The following is a 22,846-nucleotide window of genomic DNA, read 5'->3' on the forward strand; positions in this document are numbered from 1 at the left end:
GCCCATGACTATTTCAATCCCCATTTCGAGCATCCAATAACGAAAAAAAATGTTTATATAATACCTGATGCTCCACATCTCTTAAAATTAATAAGAAACTGGTTGATTGATCATGGTTTCAGATATAAAGATAAAAATATTACGATTGAACCATTGCGCCTCTTAGTAGATTCTAGGCTAGGATCAGAATATACTCCATTATTTAAACTAAGTTCTAAAAACTTGAATATGTCTAGTCACGAACGGCAGAATGTAAGCTTAGCAGCGCAATTATTATCGAGGACTACAGCAACAACTTTAAGGCGTTATTCAATTAACGATGATGCGAAACATTTAGCTGAGTTTATAGAAAAAGTAGACCTTTGGTTTAGTGTTTCAAACTCATATTCGCCAAAAGCTAGTTTGGATTATAAGAAATCCTTTATTTGTTCTGAAGATCAGGTGAAAGCATTAGATGATATGTTTGAAATGGTCGATAACATGAGAGTGATAGGTAAAAATAACCATCAAACATTTCAAAAATCAATCCTCATGCAAATAACTTCAATTAAAAAAATATTCGGAGATATGGTACAGAAGCATTCAATCAAGTACATTTCAACGAACAAGGTAATATTATCGTCAAAAATGTTAAATGGTATCAATGTTTTACTGTTATATTTATTTTTCTCTTTCAGCTAAACCAAGATGTATTAGAAAACTTTTTTTCTCAATTAAGACAACGTGGGGGTGTCTATGACCATCCTTCACCATTGGCTTGCCTATATAGAATAAGAAATATTATATTAGGCAAGTCTCCATCCGTCCTATTAAACCAAACTCACATAGCAACCAAAGACAATGACGATGAGCAACAGATACCTGAAACAGACTCACATACTCACAGAAATGACCACCGCAATGAACACTTCGTGTCTGCTATCATGTATTCAAGAGCAAATATTGAACCATCTTTGCCAGACATGAACGTTGTAGAAAAGGATACAAATTTGTTTTATGATATGAATGATAATAGTAGTACCGATAGCAGCACAATAACAGAGTTTAATGAACAAGAGGAAGATGGATTTGAGTATGTTGTTGGATTCCTTGGTAGAAAATTTAAAGATAATTTTCCAGATCTATACTTAGGATGTTATACATTTGAAAACGATACCGAGCATAGTTATTCTAATCCTCCTTCTTTTGTTCAGCATCTGTCTGTTGGAGGTTTATTCCAACCATCTATAACATTTTTGGATGTATGCCGTGAAATGGAAACCATTTTTTTAAAAACGCATAAGAATGGACAGTTTTCAAACAAAAAAAGTATATTAAGAATATTAACCAATAAGATAAGTAGGAAATTGCCTGAACTGCCATTAGAAATTGTAAAAGCCTTCTCAAAACAGCGAATTATTATACGTATGCGCTACATTAATTTAAAAAATAAAGAGGAGTTAAACAAAAGGCAGGCATTGAAAAGGAAAGCACACGATGAGAATAGAAAGGGAGCTAAAAAAATGAGGAAAATTGTAAATTAGGGTATTTATGTTAATCATATAGTGCAATTTGTAAATAAGCCTGGCGTTCGACCGAATTTTTATATCAAATTTAATTATATCTATTGCCAATTAAACATGTTTTTCAAACGTAATAAAAATCCCTAAAACTTAATATAAACGAAAAAAAATCCCAGTATGCGGGTCAAAAAGTTTGCAATATGGAATATCAATAATTATAATCAAAGATATCGCCAATCTATGTTGAGATTTAACACTCTTTTCCACTAATTTTGTTCACTACATTGTCAAATTCAATCAAGTGAAATGCAACTGCACTGATTATAACATATGTTCTTGGACAAACGACTTAAACGATCATAGTAGGATATTAAAAAAAAAAAACATTTTAAAATAAATCAACCTAGAGTAAACACAAGCGAAAACGGCTGGACCAAGCGACAAGCGACCCTCAATGAACATATTATGTCCGAAAGTAAAACAATACGTTCGATGCTACATGTTCCTAAACATAAACATAATGCTCTCTATTGTTATTGAATATTCTAATTAATAAAATTATACCAAACATGTTCAACAATTAATGGCAAAACATACTGCCCAAATGTAATTGTTAATTGTTAGCAATCAATTTACCAATATTAAATCAATCATACTGAGCTGGCTTGAATATCATCCAAGCCTCGTTCACCCGGTTAAGATGGCCTCCACCTCAGGTTCGTAGAAATGGTTATATAATGTCCGGTTCCGCCTGTCGTTTCTTTCTAACTAGTCTTTCTAGCAATAGGTCTGCGGATTTATCTTATTATTTTGTATGCTTGGTATGTCTTGGATTGGCTTTTAGACGACCCTGTGCCCTAGTGATGGGTGTTTCGGAGCGCACTAACGGCTCCGGAGCCGGCTCCACATCCACGGCTTCGCTTCAACGGCTCCTGAGCCTTAGGTGAGGAGCCGGTTCCGGAGCTATTGGTGACGAGCCAGCTCCGGAGCCGTTGAAGCGGGGCCGTTGGTGCAGAGCCGGCTCAGAAATTGTTTGGAGCCGACCTGAGCCGTCTCCAACTTCGGAGCAGTTTTACCCATCACTACTGTGCACAATACTCCATTGGCTCCGCTATCCTCATTGATGCCCTTAATGCTCTTATCCTTGGCACTTTGATTGTATGTTCTATTATGATACTACCGCTATTCTCATCTGTTTTTTTTGCATTACATCAGCGCAAGTATACGATCCAACACGCTATTAGCAACTTCATTCGTCATTTCATATCTCTCTTTTGGTCATTTTTTCATATCGAGGGTAGTTGCACAACTACTTGCTCGAAATCTTCTGGGGCCGAGGGGAGCCGTCGGAATCGTCGAAAAGTTCCAGCCGTCCAGAGTCGGCACCGTCTATCGTTGGTTTTATATAGCTGGAATCGAAGTCAGAGTAGGAATGTTTGGAAGCGGCCGTGAATGCAATTCTGGCAACCCATTACAATTCCAAATACGTAATGTATGAACATAGTTCGCGAACATTTCTCAGGGCTACAATACACTGTTCTAACCTAAAAATACAAAAAAAAGCTTGTAGCCGATCGCAAATCTATCAGTAAAAGATTCATTTTTCTTTTCATCTGTGTGCGAAGTTCATTGCTTTCCCGGATGGGAAATAATGTTGAAGTGCAGGAGTAGAATCAGGTTACGGAAGTATCCGTCGTTTTCACTACAGTATGCATGACGAAAACACAGCCTGTATACGTATGAACTATCCTAAAAAATACAGAAATCTAGAGGAGAAATGCAAAAAGATTATTAGATGATAATAATGTGCTCATCTATGAAATGAAATACGGTTAGGAAATACAGCGCTTCAATGGTGTTTTGTTGAACAATGGGGTTCAATGGTGTTTGATTGCAGCCGGCAACTGAAGGTCATATATCCTACATAATAAACAAGAATCCATTTTGATTCTGGCCGAAAATGAGCACTGTGCCACAACAGAACAAATGTTAATGCTTTTAAATAACACACATAAAGACAAATACATAATATATATATGTATATATATACGTAAAATAATATGAACGCAGCTCGTGTATCTATCACTGTTTATGGACGATGATTTTTGCAGCCGGCACGAGCGTTGTTTACATTCATGTGTAAAATGACATAAGGTCTCTCCAAGATGGCGACCCCCTCAAACCGCCAATCCACCACCTGATCTTCTTAAATCCACCTTGGTTCTAGCGTTCAATTACGAATGACATATCTATTTGACAGTATTGCCTGAGATACTTAAACCTTGGTGTGATCGCACAAACAAGATATACATAAGAAATAGGTGTATGTGTGAGGTATAAACAAATTCGAATTCTAGATTTCTACAAAATATTTGATGATTTGTTTATGCACGAAATTTGAAATCATGTGAGTTCTAATCGCACGTAAATTGTCCATGCGGCTCGTAGATAATGAGGAATTAATGTGAAAATTGAAAAAAATAATGCTTTTGTAGAAATTTATAAATTAGGTACCCGAACGTCAACCTCTGACAGTTGAGAGTGAAGCGAAGTGATGCAACCCGATGATAGTTGTTATGTCAAATCGTAGAAATAAACCATTGAAGAAATAAACCGTAGAAATTGCCACTTGAAAACCAAAAAAGCCAAACGTGTTTTCTGTGTGAAAAGTGTGAAGTGAGATTTAGCTACGTTTACAACCTCAGAAGTGGGATTTACTCACGAAAATGCCTACAAAGGACCAAATGGTGTGTGTTTTATCGGATGCTGGCGTAGATTGTCCTGCCAACGCTACAATTAACCTATTCCGGAGTCTGTATGACGCCGTGATGCCGGTGCGAGCAAAGGAAAACAAAATGGAAGGCACACTGTTGGACACTGCTGAAGAATGTGTCGGTAATAGCTGTGCCGTTCAGAAGAAAATTGATCAGCTGGAGGTGGAGAAGAAACTGCTGACCTTGCAAAAGGAAGTTTCGGAGATGAAGCTGCAGAGTAATGCTGAGAAAAACCTTCCCAACCTTACGACAATTGAAAGCTTGGTTCCGTCGTTTAGCGGACAAAATGGCGTCGACATCTCGATGTGGTTCTAGGAATTAGAAAGAGCCTTTCAATTGTTCAGCATCCACTTAATGCAAAAACTGGTAATAACGCTTCGACTGCTATCCGGGACAGCTCAAGTACTAGCTCGAGCTTCAGGTTTATTCGAATATAATGCTCTGAAGCAAACACTCATCGAAAGATTTCAACAAACATATTCCGTTGAAGGTGTTTATCACGAGCTACGCAGTCGCCGCCTTTCTGCCTCCGAATCGACCATAACATACTTCATTGACATGAAGAATATTGCCAGGAAGGCGAAAATTCAGGAGGGTGAGCTTGTTGACATCTTAATCGAAGGTATAAATGATCCGGTCAACACCGCCGTTATCCGTTATGCTGCTCGTCAGATGGATGATCTCCTACCTGAAGAGATATGAAGAGATGCGGACACGTCACCAGCCGTCAACATCTGCACCCAAGGACAGACGATCTACTCGCGACGTACCCATGAACATCGAGCACGTGAAGTGCTACAATTGTCTGCAACAAGGGCATTATCAAAGCCAATGCCAACGACCCCAACGCCTTCATGGATCGTGTTTCGAAGACGGGACATTCACATCGCGAATGTCCGAACCGTAACAACGTACCAGCCGCCGCGGTGCATTCAATGGATACGGAATCGGGCTATTTACAACAAATTCCAGCCATGCAAGAGGTATGTGTGACGGTTGTAGAATTAAGAGGGTCGAATAATTTTCTTCCACGTGTGTTTTCTCTTTTCGATTCAGGGAGCCCCAGAAGATTTATAAATGAAAATTTGGTGCCCATAAGCCTCTTCCAAAAACTGGAAAATTCGGGATATTGCGGTTTAGGAAATAGTGCGTTACTGTCGCTGGGACGAATTAATTGCCGAATCAAGTATCGGAAAAATGAAATAAAACATGAATTTATTATTTTGTCCAAAAACTGTAACTGTAACTGTGGCCCATTATTATAGGTAAAGATGTTATGCCAAAATTAAAAGTTACTCTAGCTATATTGCAACATAAAATTTATGATAAAAGCACATTATTAAACCATAAATTGAGTTCCATAATACCTCCCCTGAAAACACACGTGGCAGAGAAACTTTGCGATCTAGGCATTCTAAATTGCTAGGGGGCAATGTACAAATAGGTAAAAAATTGTCGACTAAATTATTGACCTCTCCTCAAGATGAGGGTACAATCAATACATTCTTACAATTGTGCGCTATTGATACTTCGTCTGATAATGACACTTTATTTGACATAGGTAAAGATCTCCTTGATGAACAAATCTCGTTAGTAGCTAGAACTGTTGAAGAATGTTACTGCAAGTTTCCTTTAGAGAAAATTATTCCACCGGAGTATGGTATGAAAATTAGCTTAATGCACGATACTCCAATATTTTCCAAACCGAGACGGTTGTCTTACGCCGAACGGAACCAAGTGAGAGAGATTGTTAAAAATTTACTCGAAAAGAATATAATCCGCCCTAGTAATGCACCCCCCCAGGCATCGCCCCTTGTGCTAGTGAGAAAAAAGAACGGAGAAATCCGAAAGTGTGTAGACTACAGGCCTTTAAACAAAATCTATAACTATCCTTTGCCACTGAGCGAAACGTGCCTCGAGCATTTCGGCAACAAGAATTATTTTACGTTACTTGATTTGAAAAGTGGTTTTCATCAGGTTAAAATGGATGAAAATTCGATCAAATATACAGCTTTTGTCACGCCTGACGGGCAATACGAATACCTACGTATGCCATTCGGGTTGAAAAACGCGCCGGCCGAATTTCAAAGGTTTTTAAACAATGTATTGAGATATTGCATTGAAAAGGGTAAGCTGGTCGTGTACATTGATGATATCATTATAGCATCAGTTGGTTTTTATGAACATCTTGATATCATCAAAAAAGTTTTAGATACATTGCGGAAAAATGGATTGGAATTACGTTTGGATAAGTTTAAGTTTGCGCATGAAGAATTGGACTACCTAGGCTATCGTGCAAATGCTGCTGGTATACGCCCCAGCGATCATCATATCAAAGCAATAACTAAATACCCACAGCCACAAAATAAGAAGCAATTGCAACAGTGCTTAGGGTTATTTTCCTTTTTCCGTCGTTTTGTCCCATCCTTTTCTATACTGGCCAAACCTTTAACAAATTTGTTGAAAGACAAAGTTACCTTCGTCTTCGATAATCAATGTGTTACAGTTTTTGAAACTCTGAAGAAAAAATTGGTTGAAGCACCTTTATTATCTGTATACGATCCTTGAAGAGAAACAGAACTGCACTGTGATGCTTGTGCGATAGGCTTTGGCTCAGTTCTATTACAGAGGCAAGAAGATGGAAAACTTCATCGAGTTGCCTACTTTTCGAAAACAGTATCTTCAGGCGAGGCAAAATTGCATAGTTATGAGTTGGAAACATTGTCCATCAATTATGCTTTGAAACGTTTTCATGCCTATGTTCATGGAATACCATTGAAAATTGTCACCGATTGTAACTCCTTAGTAGAGACTCTAAAACATCGAAACACTTTGGCAAAAATTGCTCGCTGGTCGTTGTTCTTGGAGAACTACGATTATTGAATAACACATAGACCAGGTAGTTCGATGAGCCATGTCGACGCGCTAAGTCGTAAACAGGTAGCGATAGTAGTCGATGACAAAGATATTGACTTGCAGTTACAGATCGCTCAGTCTCGTGATTCATACATAACAGAGCTGAAGGAAAAAATATAAGCCAATTCTGTTGTGGCTGCGAGTTGTACTCCCCTGGCTCATGACCGGTGTCGGACCATGATGCTAGGAAGGCGGCTAATTAGGTGTAATTGTGTAATGAGAGCGTATTGATTAGGATTGGAATTCGGAGAGCCGTGCAGGGCTTGGGAGATGGACAGATCGGTCTCTCTTGATTCGGGCTTGGTTGCGAGCAGACGTGTGTCGTGATTGATAATTTTATTTGTTAATATATAAGTTTTAATTATATTAATTGTGTTCGCGTCACATATCCAAACCCGAACACAACAGTGGCGACGAGTCTAATATTTTTCGTTTTATCTGTTTTATTTTACCCACGTGTCGAAAATTCCGCGACCACAACGTAAACGACGGAGGATGAGCACCAATGAAGCTAACGGTGCCGGCGTGCAGTCCGAAGAGGATCAGCGGCGTTCGTCATTTGGACGGTCCAGTGCATTGGACCCGGTGCAACAACACATTGGATCAGTTATTGGAAGTGTAACGCAGCACCATCCCGGCCCCTTTCCGGAGCAAGCTGCAAATTTTGGGCGAGATGACCGGCCTGCGCCATTGCACTCGGGTGTCCCTCCGCCATCGCTCTTTGCTGTTCAACATGGACCATCGCAACCATTGCCAACGGGGTCGATGATCTCGGGTTCCAGCACCAGCGGCAACACGATGGCAGAGACGTTACAATTGCTTCAACAACAGATGGCACAGCAACAGCAATTATTGAAGCAGATTTTGGGTCAGCGGATGTATACGCCGAATCCAACTGTCCCCAGCTTCCAGCCGGAGCAAATTATCGAAGCGCTCTCCAGGAACATCACGGAGTTTCGTTTTGATGATGAGAGCGGTATCACCTTCAGAGCGTGGTTCTCACGCTACGATGAGCTGTTTAAGAAAGATGCTGTCCGTATCGATGATGCAGCGAAGGTGCGTCTGCTGCTACGCAAGCTAGGTCCCATGGAGCACGACAGGTATTTATCCTTTATTCTACCTGCGCGCGCGAGTGATTTTCAATTTGAGGAAACGATATTAAAGCTCGAAACGTTATTCGATACGCGTGAATCGTTGCTAAGTAAGCGTTTTAAGTGCCTACAATTATGTAAAAAAAGCAGTGAAGACCATCTTACGTTTGCGTGCCGGCTCAACAAAGCGTGCGTAGATTTTGAGCTTAGCAAAATGGGCGAGGAGCAACTAAAGTGTTTGCTTTTTGTGTGCGGTCTAAAAGACGAAACTGATAAAGATATGAGAACTAGGATGCTAGCACGCATTGAGGATAAGCCAGATGTAACTTTACAACAGTTATCTGCCGAGTGCCATAGGGTCATAAACCTAAAACGAGACAGTGCGATGATTGAATCGAATGCTCAGGATAGTAATGTATTTGCCGTGCAGTCTCGGGAACAGCGGTTCCAACGCTCGCAACCAGTGCAACCTAGAAAGCCCAGGTACCTTTGTTTCAAGTGTGGTGAGCAACACTGGGTTAGCGAGTGTCCGTTTCGCAACAATAAGTGCAGTGATTGCAAACGTTTTGGTCACAAAGACGGTTATTGCAACCCAGAGGAGAATCAGTATCAGAATTTTAAGTGTAAAAAGGATTCAGGATATAATGGTCGGCATGTTTCTAAAACTAACGTTATGACAGTGAATGTGGCAAATGTAAAAGCTCACCGTCGTTTCGTGGATGTTAAGCTTAACGACACTCCAGTCCGTCTCCAATTGGACACAGCCTCTGATATAACTATTATAAATCGAGAGACATGGCAACATATTGGAAGTCCTAGTTTGGCACCATCGTCAGTTCTAATGAAAAATGCTTCAGGGTCACGGTTGGAAATTGATGGTGAATTTGTGTGTACCGTGAGCTTAGGTGAACATACAGCGCAGGCGACAATACGGGTTACAGAAATTAACCTGATGCTTCTTGGCGCAGATTTGTTTGATGTTTTGAAGCTAGGTTCAATTCCAATGGATGCATTTTCAAGCCAATTAATGATTAATAACCATAAATATCCTGATATAGAAGGTATGATCGCCAATGTGCAGATAGATGATGATTTAAAGTGTGTAGCAAACGATTATTTAAACGCAATTCCGATGGTTTATGAGGAAGTTGCCGATGCTACGCGTAGAGATATAATACTTAGCAGATTATACGATTATGTAAAGAATGGCTGGCCATGTGAAATTCCATTTAACGAAGAGCTTGAAAGTTTTTGCAACGTTAAAGATGGCTTAACTATAGAAAAAGGGTGCATAATATTTGGAGCGAGGGTAGTAATACCAAATGCACTACAGAAGCGATGCCTTGACCAGCTGCATAAGGGTCATCCAGGCATAATTAATATGAAAGCAAAAGCGCGTTGTTGCATTTACTGGCCATTAATAGAAACAGACATAGCTAAGGTGGTTAACAATTGTAATAGATGTCAGGTCGCAGTAAAAACATCATCAAAAGACCAAATAGTAAATTGGCCAAAGTCACTTTTAATTAAATCTAGTTATGCGGAGATTAAACCGGTCGATGTTACACCGAGGTTGCATGTAGGCGAATTGATATATATGAAATATTTCATGCAAAATAATTATATATGGATTTCCGGCAAAGTAACTAAACGTATAGGAAATGTTAGGTATGAGATCAATACTGGTGATAACCGTAGGTACAGACGGCATATAAATCAGCTACGAAAGTGTAATCCGACCAATGATCAGGAAAAATGCTAAACTGCCATTAGATATACTATCGCGGCAAAGTCAGTGCATGCCAGTTGGAACGATATTCTCGCCGCTCTTCTCGTGTTAGAAGACCGGCTTGTAGATTTGAACCGTACCAACTGAATTAAGGGAAGGAGATGTTGTGGCTGCGAGTTGTACTCCCCTGGCTCATGACCGGTGTCGGACCATGATGCTAGGAAGGCGGCTAATTAGGTGTAATTGTGTAATGAGAGCGTATTGATTAGGATTGGAATTCGGAGAGCCGTGCAGGGCTTGGGAGATGGACAGATCGGTCTCTCTTGATTCGGGCTTGGTTGCGAGCAGACGTGTGTCGTGATTGATAATTTTATTTGTTAATATATAAGTTTTAATTATATTAATTGTGTTCGCGTCACATATCCAAACCCGAACACAACAATTTCAATTGATGGTTATTTGATAAAAGATAATGTAGTGTACAGGCAATCTTCCCAGGATAAATTGCAATTACTGGTACCAAAAGAAATGATCAATAACGTCATTTGCAGTATTCATGAAAAAATGGGTCATTTAGGCGTTGACAAGTGTTGTACTTCAATTAGTAGACAATATTGGTTCCCTACAATAAAGGCACGCGTTGAAATTTTTATACGAAACTGTTTGAAATGTTTAATCTATTCTGCACCTGCACGTAAAGACCAGCGAAATTGCCTGTAGTGCTCTAGAGCAGTACTTCTCATACTATAGCCGGCCAAGATGAATCATTAGCAATAGAGGGACATGTTTTACATCGAACGAATTTACCAAATTTTTGTCGAGTCGTGGCGTTACCCATATTTTAACGGCCACATCATCACCACAAGCCAATGGCCAGGTGGAAAGAGTGAATCGAGTATTACGACCCATGCTTAGCAAAACGACTGACCCATACGATCACTCAGATTGGAGCACTAAACTTCGTGCGTTGGAATTTGCATTGAACAACACAGTAATTTCTTCAACATGTTTTACCCCTTCAATGCTACTGTTTGGAACGGACCAACGTGGTCCCCAAGTTGATGAATTAACAGAATTTTTCAATGAAAAGTCGACCCAGGTACAGGCAAATCTAGTTAGCATACGACAAACTGTGTCAGATAACATTATTCAATCACAAATAATCAATGAGGAACAATTTAGTAAAAAACATCGCCCAGCAATTGAGTTTCAAGTAGGAGATCTTGTAGTCATCCGCAATGTCGACAACAGCACTAATGTAAATAAGAAACTGATAGCTAGGTACAAGGGACCTTACATAATTCATAAGCGGTTGCCCAACGATAGATATGTAGTAAGGGACATTGACGGTACCCAACCAGCATTATCGCGCGATTTTTATGTGTATCTCTCATTTTTCTCATTCTAACATTCACAAAATTTTTCATTCTGCCTCGCTCTTCTGGGTGTTGGTCTGTATTTGCTTGCGACTTGGCTGTGTCGCATCAACGATTCGCATGTTTCATTTAGCTCATCCCTTTCCATCGTTGGAGAGAAACTCTTGCGTCTCGCTTTTCTGGGACTTGTCCAAATTCGCTTGCTACACCAATCGTTCACGCAAGCGTTCTCCTCTCGCCCGCTCTTTGTATCATTGTACAGGTACTCCCCGATATACGCTATCAATGCGTACCGGAGGCAATAGCGTATCTCGAATATACAATAGCGAAAGTCGAATTTCGAGGTTTTCAGTCAAATTATAACTAATATCCGTATAACTTTGCATGAAGTGGTAGGTTTTAGCCACATAATTAGTTATTTGATCTAATTCAACTGAATTTTTCAATTTTATACCATTTGAAATGGTTTTTAATATTCAACCAAAAGGGAATTTATTTTGCATTTGACATTCGATTTCTAAAATTAGTACTACTTGTTCAAAGAACCGTCAAATTTAGAAAAAAAGCGTATAGCGAAATCGTGTATATCGAGTATGGCGTATATCGGGGAATACCTGTATAGCCACACGAGGAAGGCGCTGCTTCGCGTTCACATGAAAATGTGGTAGTGTGAAATCAAGTTTGCAAGCGGTAGGACGCGTCGGTGTGTGTCCGTTTTTTCTCTCGTGAAACCAGTACGGAAAAACTATTTGGTAAGTACAGTTTTTAATAAAGGGTTATATCAATCTTTATCAAACTGAATTGTATTGATAATTGTGATATAAAATCAATTTCGTTTTTTTTTAAAGAAATCGTAACACACGCACGAACGGAAGTGAGCACGGACCACAACAGAAGCAATATTCAATTGGTTGGTAAGTATTGTGCTTGACGTTAAATTGAACAGCTGTTGGCAAAATAGTTAATATTTCCTTCTATCCCTAGGAGTGCCGAAAACAGAACAGGAGAGGAAAGAAGGCAGGAACGATCCGATCCTCCAACGTGCTAGCGCCTGGTAGAGGAGAAGCGGCAGGAAGGTAGAGACGAACATCCAGCTCGCTAGTGCAGCACGTGGGAGCAGCAAGAGGGAAGCAAGCAGGACGCGTACACACCATTCGACGAAGGCAAAGCTGGAGGAAAGGAAGAACGAGGAGAGAAGGCAGGCATGACGGGTACGTATGTATCCCGCATCGGTTTTCGGCAGTGTGAATTGTGTGAGTATGTAAATATGTATGTGCGAGTAAGAAGGTAAAATAAAGAGCGTAAGCATGTGCAGAATGGACAAAAGAGAGTAAGAGTCTTTGTAGGGAGAATGGAGAGAATGAAAGAAATTGAACAATAATGTAGTATACAGAAACTAGATGTATGATACACGCTGTCGCACCGTTGCAGAGACGTGCTCTTTAGTGCTGCTAATGAGCACGATTTGAGAACGTTTTGAGCCCGTTTTTTCTCATACAAAATTTAAAAATGTCGCGCGATAATGTCGGTTGGGATATACAGCACACTCAAATTCCGTACGACGGTGTACTAGAGGCTGACAAAATACACTTGTCACTTGTCACTCAAAGCGGCTGGTTGTGCTCTCTCACTCTCCTATTTCCAAGTTGATTTTTTACCGCGATTTTCTTGTTGATTACGGCTTGAATTGTTTTAGTTCGGTTAATTTACACTCGCGCGTTCACGTATCACAAATTTGTGCGGCACCTGTGAATTGTACGGTTCAACATATAAACATTGCAATCCGCCTGCGGTTGTTGTGATCACTCACTGTTCAGTCGAAGTTTGGTCTATTTTGCGATGGCGTCTGTGATCTGTAAGAAATGTGAAGGTGCTATTAGCAACGATCCAATTCCGTGCTTCGGTCTTTGTGAACACTATTACCACGATAAGTGCATTGGACTTTCAACCCCGCTCCTGCGTGATTTTAAGAAGTCACAAAATTTATTCTGGGCTTGCGCGGATTGTGCTCAGCGTTTGCGGGCCGTTGATACTTTACGCTTCTCGCACGGTCTTTCTCGTGACGCTGCCTACCTGTTGAAATTGTTGCAGTCCGATTTCCGCGATTCATCACGTTCTGTGCAGGCGGCATCAGCTGGCTTGCGACTTGAACTTTCCTCTTCACTGGATTGTTTTAGAAACGAGATAGCTTTGATGAAACAGGAATCAGCATCATCAATTCGTTCCGTGAAAGATTTCATCGACTCACTTACTGCTTCTCACTCAATGGAACGCAACTACTCACAGGCTCCACTACTCACAACGCTTGATGAAGTTAAGCATGGCATCAAGGAGCTTGATCTCATGCACCGTGAGCTTCTCACTTCCTTCAACTCACTAATGAACAAGCTCAACTCTCATCTTGTCACGCATACCACTACATCGAGTGCTCACCATTATGCGATTCCTGCAACGCACTCAACGACCACGAATCCAGTTGCGGCCTCTAAGCTCACCCATCAAGCTGTTGATGAGAATCCTTCTAAACGTCGATTGTTGGATCGCTCTCCCGACCCATCGCCTACCAATACCGTTACACGCGCTATGTTTTCATCGGGCACAGGGTTGTCCTACAATAATATTACGACCGTTCCTGAACGCCCACCCCGTACTTGGGTCTTTATCTCCCGTATTGCTCCTGATACTCCGATTGAAGCGATCCGCGAAATGGCCTGTTCTAACATATGGACAGACGACATCTTGGTATATAGCCTTGTACGACGCGACCGGGATCTTTCTACGCTCTCCTACGTATCTTTTAAAATAGGTGTACCGGATTCGCACCGGGCTATTGCTTTGGCTGCTTCAACCTGGCCTCGCGGGATCTCTTTTAAGGAGTTCATCGACCTAAATCCCCGCTCCGTCAATGTTTGGCGACCCACTACTGTAGCATCCCTTGCACCTTCTGCGCCTATTAATCGTGAATCGGATCATCCTTCCTCGCCAGCTTCTATCAACCACACGACACAACTGCGAAACGCTGATTTCACTATTTCGCCAGATCATGGCCCTATGAGCTTGCCTTATACGCAGTACTTTCAGCAAGCGTAAACCGGCTGATCCGGCTGAAGATTCTCATGAACTACCGACTTTACCCGAATTGATGGAAGCTAACCCTGCATCTAATACACACAATCCGTCCGACTCTCTTTCGCCGTTAATAACTTGCAGCGAAAGCACTCCCGGCGTATCTCGCTCTCTCATCCCTTCGATCGATCAACTAAACATCTACTATCAAAAAGTATGAGGATTGCGCACAAAACTAAACGAGTTACGCCTCTCTGTCTATCTGAGCTTGATATGGATGTGTTTGCATCGTGCGTTAATCACTTCATTCGTACTGGAGTATCTCGTGAAAATGTTTCTCTGCTTGATGGAATGTCGGTAAACGGTTTGCCGCAATTATCTGGCATAAAAAATATACGCGGAAGTCAATTGGACCTTCTATTTGCCAATGCTGCCAATGCTATGCCTTCTTGGAGCGCTGCTCCCCCGTCATAGCTTCACCTGTTCCACTCGTCGCGCTAGACAATCATCATCCTGCTCATGAGACAAGTGTGCTCCTTACGCACTCTCGCCCTGCATCCTCTCAACGAATACCTACGGCTCGTATGTTCAATTTTAGGAAACTGGACTACCAAAAGCTTCATCATATTTTAGCCGGTACCGATTGGTGCTTTACTGATGATGACATAAATCAAGCTGTAGCTGCGTTTACTAATGTAATCACTTCCGCCTTCCCTTCCTGCTGTCCTCTGCTATCCTGTCTACCGATCCCGTCTTCGCTCCTTTTCCGTACCATAAACTCCTTCCTACTCCTTCGTGAATAATTGTATACTATAGTCAGTAAGCACTATTGCTGTAACCCAACGTGGCCGAGCAATTAATAAAATAAAAATAAATAAATAAATAAATAAATAAATAAATTGAGAAAGCGGATCTCGCAAGAAGCAGATTCTGCTTCCGACTTAGGCGAAAGTTAATTGAGGCCAATAAAATGTCAGGATGGCCGAGCAGTATAAATTTATAAATTAGGTACCCAAACGTCAACCTCTGACAGTTGAGAGTGAAGCGAAGTGATGCAACCCGATGACAGTTGTTATGTCAAATCGTAGAAATAAACCAGTTCAATTGCCACTTGAAAACCAAAAAAGCGAAACGTGTTTTCTGTGTGAAAAGTGTGAAGTGAGATTAAGCTACGTTTACACTTTCTTAATTTTTATCATCAAAAATGTCAAAAACACAAAGAATTATAGAATAAATTCACGGAATAACACAAAATAACACACTTCAATCCATTTTTTAATGTTAAATAAGAACTCGCGAAGTCCAAAATATATTTTTAAAGAATGTTTAATAGAAAAAATGGGTTAGATAAATTATATGAACAAATTTAATAATTGTAAACAAAGTTTGAATCCTGGGGACCTTACGTCAAGTGACGAATTGTCAAAATGCACTAGAGTCCACTACCTGATATTTTTAAATCCACCTTGACTTGGGGCTCCGGTATTAAAATCGGGGAGAGCTGGAGGGGGGTATAGAAAATTGTATGCGATTTGACATAACAAAACTCAATGATGGCGCCCGGAAAACACGTTAATAATTCACCTTCTTAACCCTGTCACTGGCAACCAAAAAAACATCATATTCCAGGCAACCGGGCTGCCCGGGTAGCCAGCGACTTTGGAAGCTTATAACTTTGGAATGTGCAATCCAATATCAATGCAATATTCCGATGAAAATTAAACAAACTATTGCAGTTTTTTTAACTGTGCATAGATTGGTTCAACTTGCTACCATTTTTTAGTTATAGGTTTTCAAAGTTAACAGGATTTTTGTGAAAAAAAGTTACAAAATGTAAAAAATATATTTTCAGTACTTTACAAAATTTTCCCAGCAAAATGACTCTTATAGTTTGAAAAACTATATGTTGCACGTCCTTTATAATTTTTTTTGAGTTTTTCTATGAGTCATAAAAAAGATAAAGAAGTTTTGATTTGAATAAAAACCGTTACATCACACCTGTCATAATAATTTTGTAAAATGCACATCTGCGACAAATGCAAAAACTTCATAAAATGGTCTCTGTTGGTAAATTATGTTGATTTTACATTGCTAAGAGACTGAATTAAAACATTGTTGTTGAAATTTATTTAATGTTGGTGTCTTTCTAACCAGCATAGATCATAACGTAACGGTTTTTATTCAAATGGAAACTCCTTTATATTTTTAATTCCTAGTAAAACGAATCTGAAAAATTTATAAGAGACGTAGTGCAAGAGTGCAACGTAAAGTTCTACAAACTACTAGAGTCATTTTGCTGCGAAAATTTTGTAAAGTACTGAAAAAATATTTTTTTCATTTTGTATTTTTTTTTTCAAACAAATCCTGTCAACTTTGAAAATCCATAACTAAAAAACAGTAGCGGGTTGAACCAATCTATGCACAGTTATAGAAACTGCAATAGTTTGTTTAATTTTCATCGGAATATTGCATCGATATTGGATTGCGCATTCAAAAGTTATAAGCCTCCAAAGTCGCTGGCTACCCGGGTAGTCCAGTTGCCTGGAATAAAGGTATTCGAAAAATTAATTCTAAAAATCAGGTTAATTAAACTCAAAAAATTCTAGGAAAAATTCTAGTAAAAGATGGCTGTGGATTACACACATATTCCGAATTTTAAGTCAATCGGATTCCTAGAATCTGAGAAATGAGCAATCAAAATCGATTTGGCTACCCGTGTAGCCGGTTGCCTGTAATAGGGTTAATAAACACACCTTGCTCTAGAGTCCACTACCTGATACAGCAATTATCCGCAGTACGCGATACTCGATATACGCGAATTCGCAGTACGCGATTGCTCTAAATTTGACAGCTCCATGTGTTTTTTACAAATATTTTAATACTTTGAAATATTTTATGCTCTTTTTGAGTTTCCTTAATGTTTTTTTTGCATTTTGCATTAAATTTATGCAAAAGATACCTGATTTACAACAAAAATCTTTAATGCAAAACTCTGTGGCGATATTTAACGTGGATAATGACTGTATATGTAAAGCACTGTTATAACTGGTGGAAGGAAAACACATGTGTTTCGCTCGCAGTTCAGACCAAGGTGTTACCCTATTAATACACGATGCGCAATCTCATATTGCGCATATATTCGTTTTATCAAAACAGAAGTCATTTCGCGTAGCCAACCCTGAGCTATAAACGTCATTTCTATACAATTTCAGATTGCGCCAAGATTGCGCATAAAGTTTCAAGATTATATGTCCGAGATATATAAATATTTTTTGACAGATAAATATATCAAACCGATCCGTTTAACAGATAAATATATGCGCAATCTGAGATTGCGCATCGTCTATTGCTACGGTTATAAATGACAAGGTGAAGTTGTTCAGAGCAAAATGACATTTCTCGACTTGACATTTCTCTTCCGAGGGCTCCGGTATAAAAATCGGGGAGGGCTGGTGCGGGGTATTGAAATTTGTATGCAGAGAGTGACAGATGTCCCCCACAATGTCGCCCAGCAAAAGCGATAAAAATCAACCTTCTAAATACAGTAGAACGTCGATTATCCAGGGGCGGATTAACCGGCGGGCGGCTTAACCGTGCGCATAAATGTGACAGCTGTTCAAACGTACAGCGAACATTTGCAGCGATAGTCAAGTGAGCAACCAGATTTTTGTGCAGCTCTAAAGTGTCTAGTGATATTTTCGAAATTCATTTTTGTTCATGAACAGGTGATCGAATAATCGATTTATTCAAGTTGGATTAATCATAAAACTAATAAAAAACTAGTAATAAAATAATTTTTGTATGAAAATGACATTTCTTGGACCATTATCCGTGCAAATCGATTAACCGGCAACCGTCCGGTCCCGAGCTGCCCGGATAATCGACGTTCTACTGTACATTATCCTTGGTTCAGACACAGAGTGCCGTTTATTCTCACTGAGGTAATGGTCAGAACTTCGCCGCATGCGGCAAGAAAATAGTTTTCTCAATTTTCTAGCTTTTCAAGGTATTATAATGATATTTTGTTGTTTCTTTATAAAGATAATCATTCATTGATATGATTTTAGGCATTTGACATCTGAAATAAAATCGCATGCGGCGATGCGGCAAAATCAAATGGTTTTGATTTTGCCGCATCGCCGCATGCGGTAGATTCGCAAGTGCTGTCATTAATGTCAAATCCCATACAAAAGCTTGCGGCAAAATCGCATGCGGCGACCCAAGCGAAATTTTTCGGGGATAATGAACATAAACTCATGCCATCTCTTTCAATTCATCAGCTCTACTCTCTCACACGCATCGATGAACTTTTACACATCTCTTTGTTCATTGTGCTATATTTGAAGGGTTTAAAACTGATAGATGACGATTCATGTTCATGAACTAGTAATGGTCAAATGGTAATGGTGTAATGTTTGCACCATGGTCGACATGAGTTCAATTCCATTTTTATTGTTTTCATTGATGATTTAAAGTTTTGATTTCTTTTTAAAACATGCAGCTCCAGTAACTTCAGACCCCTTTACTCATTGTTAGAAATGCGTGTTTAATAGTCAATGTGTTATTTTTATTGTTTTATTTATTTCTTTTAATTCATTTAAAATCAGTATCCCTTCATACAACAAAACAAGCAAATAGCACGATCATGAATAATAATATGGTGGCGCAACTGGCAAAGTGATTCGAAGTAGAATTAGCGATGTGGTTGGTAGCATCAAGGATGAAGCATGAGCATGAATTGGAATATGAGGGAAGGGAATGAATCCGAATGTTCATTTCTATTTTTAGCTCTTTTTTGCATGGGTTCATCCTTCACGTGTGTTCGCTATCCCCGAAAATGATCTGTATTTCGTTGGTCTTTTCGGGGATAATTCGTTAACGAATTATCCCCGAAAAGACCAGCGAAAACCAGCGTGGTCGGGAGCTTGGGGAAGTTCTGACCACTGCCTGACAGCTGTTTGCTACCCAACTAGCAGTTTCTGTCGATTGACAGCTGTCAAACGTATATGACAACTCTCTCCTCCTAACAATATAAAGTGATTACTTGCTAAAGTGTGAAAGACAATTCATATTTACATTCTTAATTAAAGTAATAATCCCTAATCACGGTATCGAATTGGTGGTTGTCGAATTCTTGTTGATCTCCTAACTTGAGTTTGAGATTCTTCTCCACGAGCTAAATCTTCATTGATATTATCAGATCAAAACATCTCCGTTTCTGAATCATGAGGGAGTTTTTATTTTATTTTAACTCATCCATCCTATCTGGCAGAAAAATTATTCATCTATCCAAGGTTCTATGTTTTGGTTACAACTATGGTGGATTGATATTTTTTCAGGACCAGATCTCATTTGGTTTATGTGCCTTTTCCACATCCTTCCATCGTCTAATAGTATTTCGTAATGCAGTTTTCCTAGCTTCTTTGCCATCGTTCCAAATTTCCACTTTTCGAACTGGGAAAGGAAATTTCTTGCTGCTACTCTTTCGTTTACTGCAAATGATCTTGTCATTTTGTCTACTACTTCAGGATTGGATTTCTTTTCGATTTTTGGTACCATAACATCAAGCCGAGACCGTATCTGCCTGTTTAACATTAACCGCGAAGGACTTTCCCCTGTGCTTGGATAAGTTGTTTTCCTGTATGCTAGCAGTATGTTTTGTAACTTTTTTGGAATTTTAGATTTATGGCATTGCATAGTTTTAATTTTATCTTTAATTGTGTATACGTATCTTTCTGCCTGACCATTTGTTGCGGGATGGTAAGGAGCTCCTGTTTTATAGGTTACTCCGTTAGATTTTAAGAATGTTTGGAATTTTTCTGACATGAATTGTGTACCTCTATCGGTCACTAAAATTGATGGTAAGCCAAAAGTGGCAAACATTTCTCGCATTTTGTCGATAGTAGTGTCTGTATTCATATCCGGTGTTATTTTTACTTCAGGCCATTTGCTGCATGCATCTTCTAGAATAAGAAAATATAAACCCATAAATGGCCCAGCGTAATCCGCATGTACTCTTTCAAAAACTGATTGTGGACGCTCCCATACATGAGTTGGTACTTTAGGAGGATCTTTTCTTACTTTTGCACAAGAGACACAGTTTTTAGATAATCTTTCTATGTCGTTATCCATATTTTTCCACCAACAATAAGATCTAGCAAGCGATTTCATGCGTGATATGCCAAAGTGGCCTTCATGAAGTTCGTTTAAGACTCGATTTCGTAATTTAGGTGGAACGTAGACCATAGCGCCTCTCATAAGACATCGCTTTGAAGATAAAATTGTGTCTGGTCGATTCCAAAACGATCGTTAATGGATACTGTTCTCTCTGAATTTAATCCGTCTATTAGTAATTGAACATTTATGTCTTTGCTAGTCTCTTTACTAAGTTCTTCTACTGATACGGGAAGATTTTCTATTTGATTTAGTTCAATTTAATCGAGTTCTTCTGTATCCTCCAGCTGAATATTTCTGATTGGCAATCGTGATATTCCGTCAGCATTTCCGTGTTCTTTTGATGGTCGATATCTAATCTCAAAATTGAATGATTCTAGAAATACAGCGTAATGTTGCATGCGAGTTGCTGATAGCGTTGGCAAACCTTTCTGTGGTGATAGAATTTGAGAAACTGGCTTGTTATCAGTTATTAAGACAAATTTTCTTCCATAAAGATATCGGTAAAACTTTTTAACTCCGAAAATAACCTGAGTATATCTTTGTTGGGATGGTGATAGTGTTTGAGATGCGTATTGAATTGGATATTCTTTGCCATCTGGATAGATGTGACTTAAAATGGGGCCAACTCCGTAGGGCGAAGCATCTACTGCTAGAGCTATTGGTAAGCTAAGATCGTAGTGTACCAAGATCCCTTCAGATTGCATTTCCTTTTTGATCCATTCAAATGCCTCCTGGCAACCTTCATTCCATTCGAAAAGAATTTCGTTTTTAAGTAAATTATTTATGGGATAAATCTTTTCACTTAAATTTGGGATAAATCTCGCGTAATAATTCACAAGGCCTACAAAAGCTCTTACCTCATCTTTGTTCCTTGGTTTTGGCATTTGTTGAATGGCAGTAATTTTCTCCTTTATTTTGTGAATACCGTAATTGTCGATCCTGTATCCACAGTATTTATTTATTTATTTATTTATTTATTTAATTAAATTCTCCGCCTATGGCTTAACAGTTCTTCTTCTTCTTTTTGGCTCAGCAACCGTTGTCGGTCAAGGCCTGCCTGTACCACTACTTGTGAGCTTGGCTTTCAGTGACTAATTGATTTCCCCCCATAGCAGTATAGTCAGTCCTACGTATGGCGGCACGGTCCATTTGGGGCTTGAACCCATGGCGGGCATGTTGTTAAGTCGTACAAGTTAACGACTGTACTATGAGACCGGCTAAGGCTTAACAATATGTTGCTTAAAAACTAAGATGAAGAAAGAATGTACGGGTTAACGAATTATGGAGTGGGAAGGGTGATAGTATTGCGAAGGAGGGAGTGGAAACGGGAGGGTGCGATATGGTAGTCGAAGAGATCGGAGTGGTCATTGAAGGTGGCTAACGCTCGTAGGAGTGGGTCATTTTGGCCGTAACGGGTTTGGTGAAATTCAATGTAGAGCGGAGCTCTGGGGCGTAAGGGTCGAGACGGAACATAAAGGGTATACGCGACAAGAGAGATGGAGAATCAAGGTTAGAGGAGAGAAGATTGGCAACAAAAAGGGACTGGATGATAGAATGTCTGACTTGGATAGGTTCCAAACTAAGCAGGCGACAACGGACAAGATATGGAGAAATAGAAGACTGATCGGGAAGGAAGCGACGAATGGCGATATTCTATGCAATCTGCAAGGAAATTACATTTGCTTTTATTCACTCTCATATTATGGTCTTGAAATCGTTTTAAAACAGTACGCAGTCTTTCCACATGGGTCTTGTCATCAGGAGCTGTTATTTTAACATCATCTAAAAATACAGAAACGCCTGGAATTCCTTGGAGAATCTGTGTGATTTCTCTTTGGAATATGGCTGGGGCAGAAGCAACCCCGTACATTAACCGTGTTGGTCTGAATAGTCCCATGTGAGTGTTCAGTGTTAAAAGTTCCTAATGTTCAGGTTTAACTATCATTTGTAAATATGCCTGCGCTAAATCTATTTTCGAGAATTTTTCTCCCCCAGCCATGTTAACAAAAAGTTCTTCTATTGTGGGCAAAGGAAATTTGTCTATTACCATGTTTTTGTTCACCGTTAATTTATAATCTCCGCACAATCGTACACGGTTTCCTGATTTTTTTACGGGTACAGTATCGGACATTAAGATAGAACCCCGGTGTTTTCAACGCACCGTGCACTTGTTTTGCCACGTAACTTGTGTTTATGTGTGTGTGTGTGTGTGTGT

At 39.6% G+C, this 22,846-nt stretch overlaps 1 protein-coding gene across 3 annotated transcripts; it reads left to right on the forward strand.

Moving 5' to 3' along the window:
• The first annotated feature begins 11,452 nt into the window (after positions 1-11,452).
• LOC120959346 (uncharacterized) lies at positions 11,453-15,344 on the forward strand. Of its 3 annotated transcripts, XM_049610080.1 has the most exons (3): positions 11,453-12,140; positions 12,237-12,302; positions 12,373-15,344. In XM_049610080.1, exon 3 carries the CDS (start codon positions 13,228-13,230, stop codon positions 14,476-14,478), a length of 1,251 nt encoding a protein of 416 aa, XP_049466037.1. In that variant the 5' UTR covers positions 11,453-12,140; positions 12,237-12,302; positions 12,373-13,227; the 3' UTR covers positions 14,479-15,344. The 3 variants fall into 3 exon arrangements, with proteins under 3 accessions (XP_049466037.1, XP_049466035.1, XP_049466036.1); XM_049610078.1 differs by having other exon boundaries at positions 11,453-12,302; XM_049610079.1 differs by having other exon boundaries at positions 12,237-15,344.
• The last annotated feature ends 7,502 nt before the right edge of the window (positions 15,345-22,846 follow it).

The sequence above is a fragment of the Anopheles coluzzii genome, chromosome 3 (assembly GCF_943734685.1).
Source record: "Anopheles coluzzii chromosome 3, AcolN3, whole genome shotgun sequence".
Taxonomy (NCBI): Eukaryota; Metazoa; Arthropoda; class Insecta; order Diptera; family Culicidae; genus Anopheles; species Anopheles coluzzii.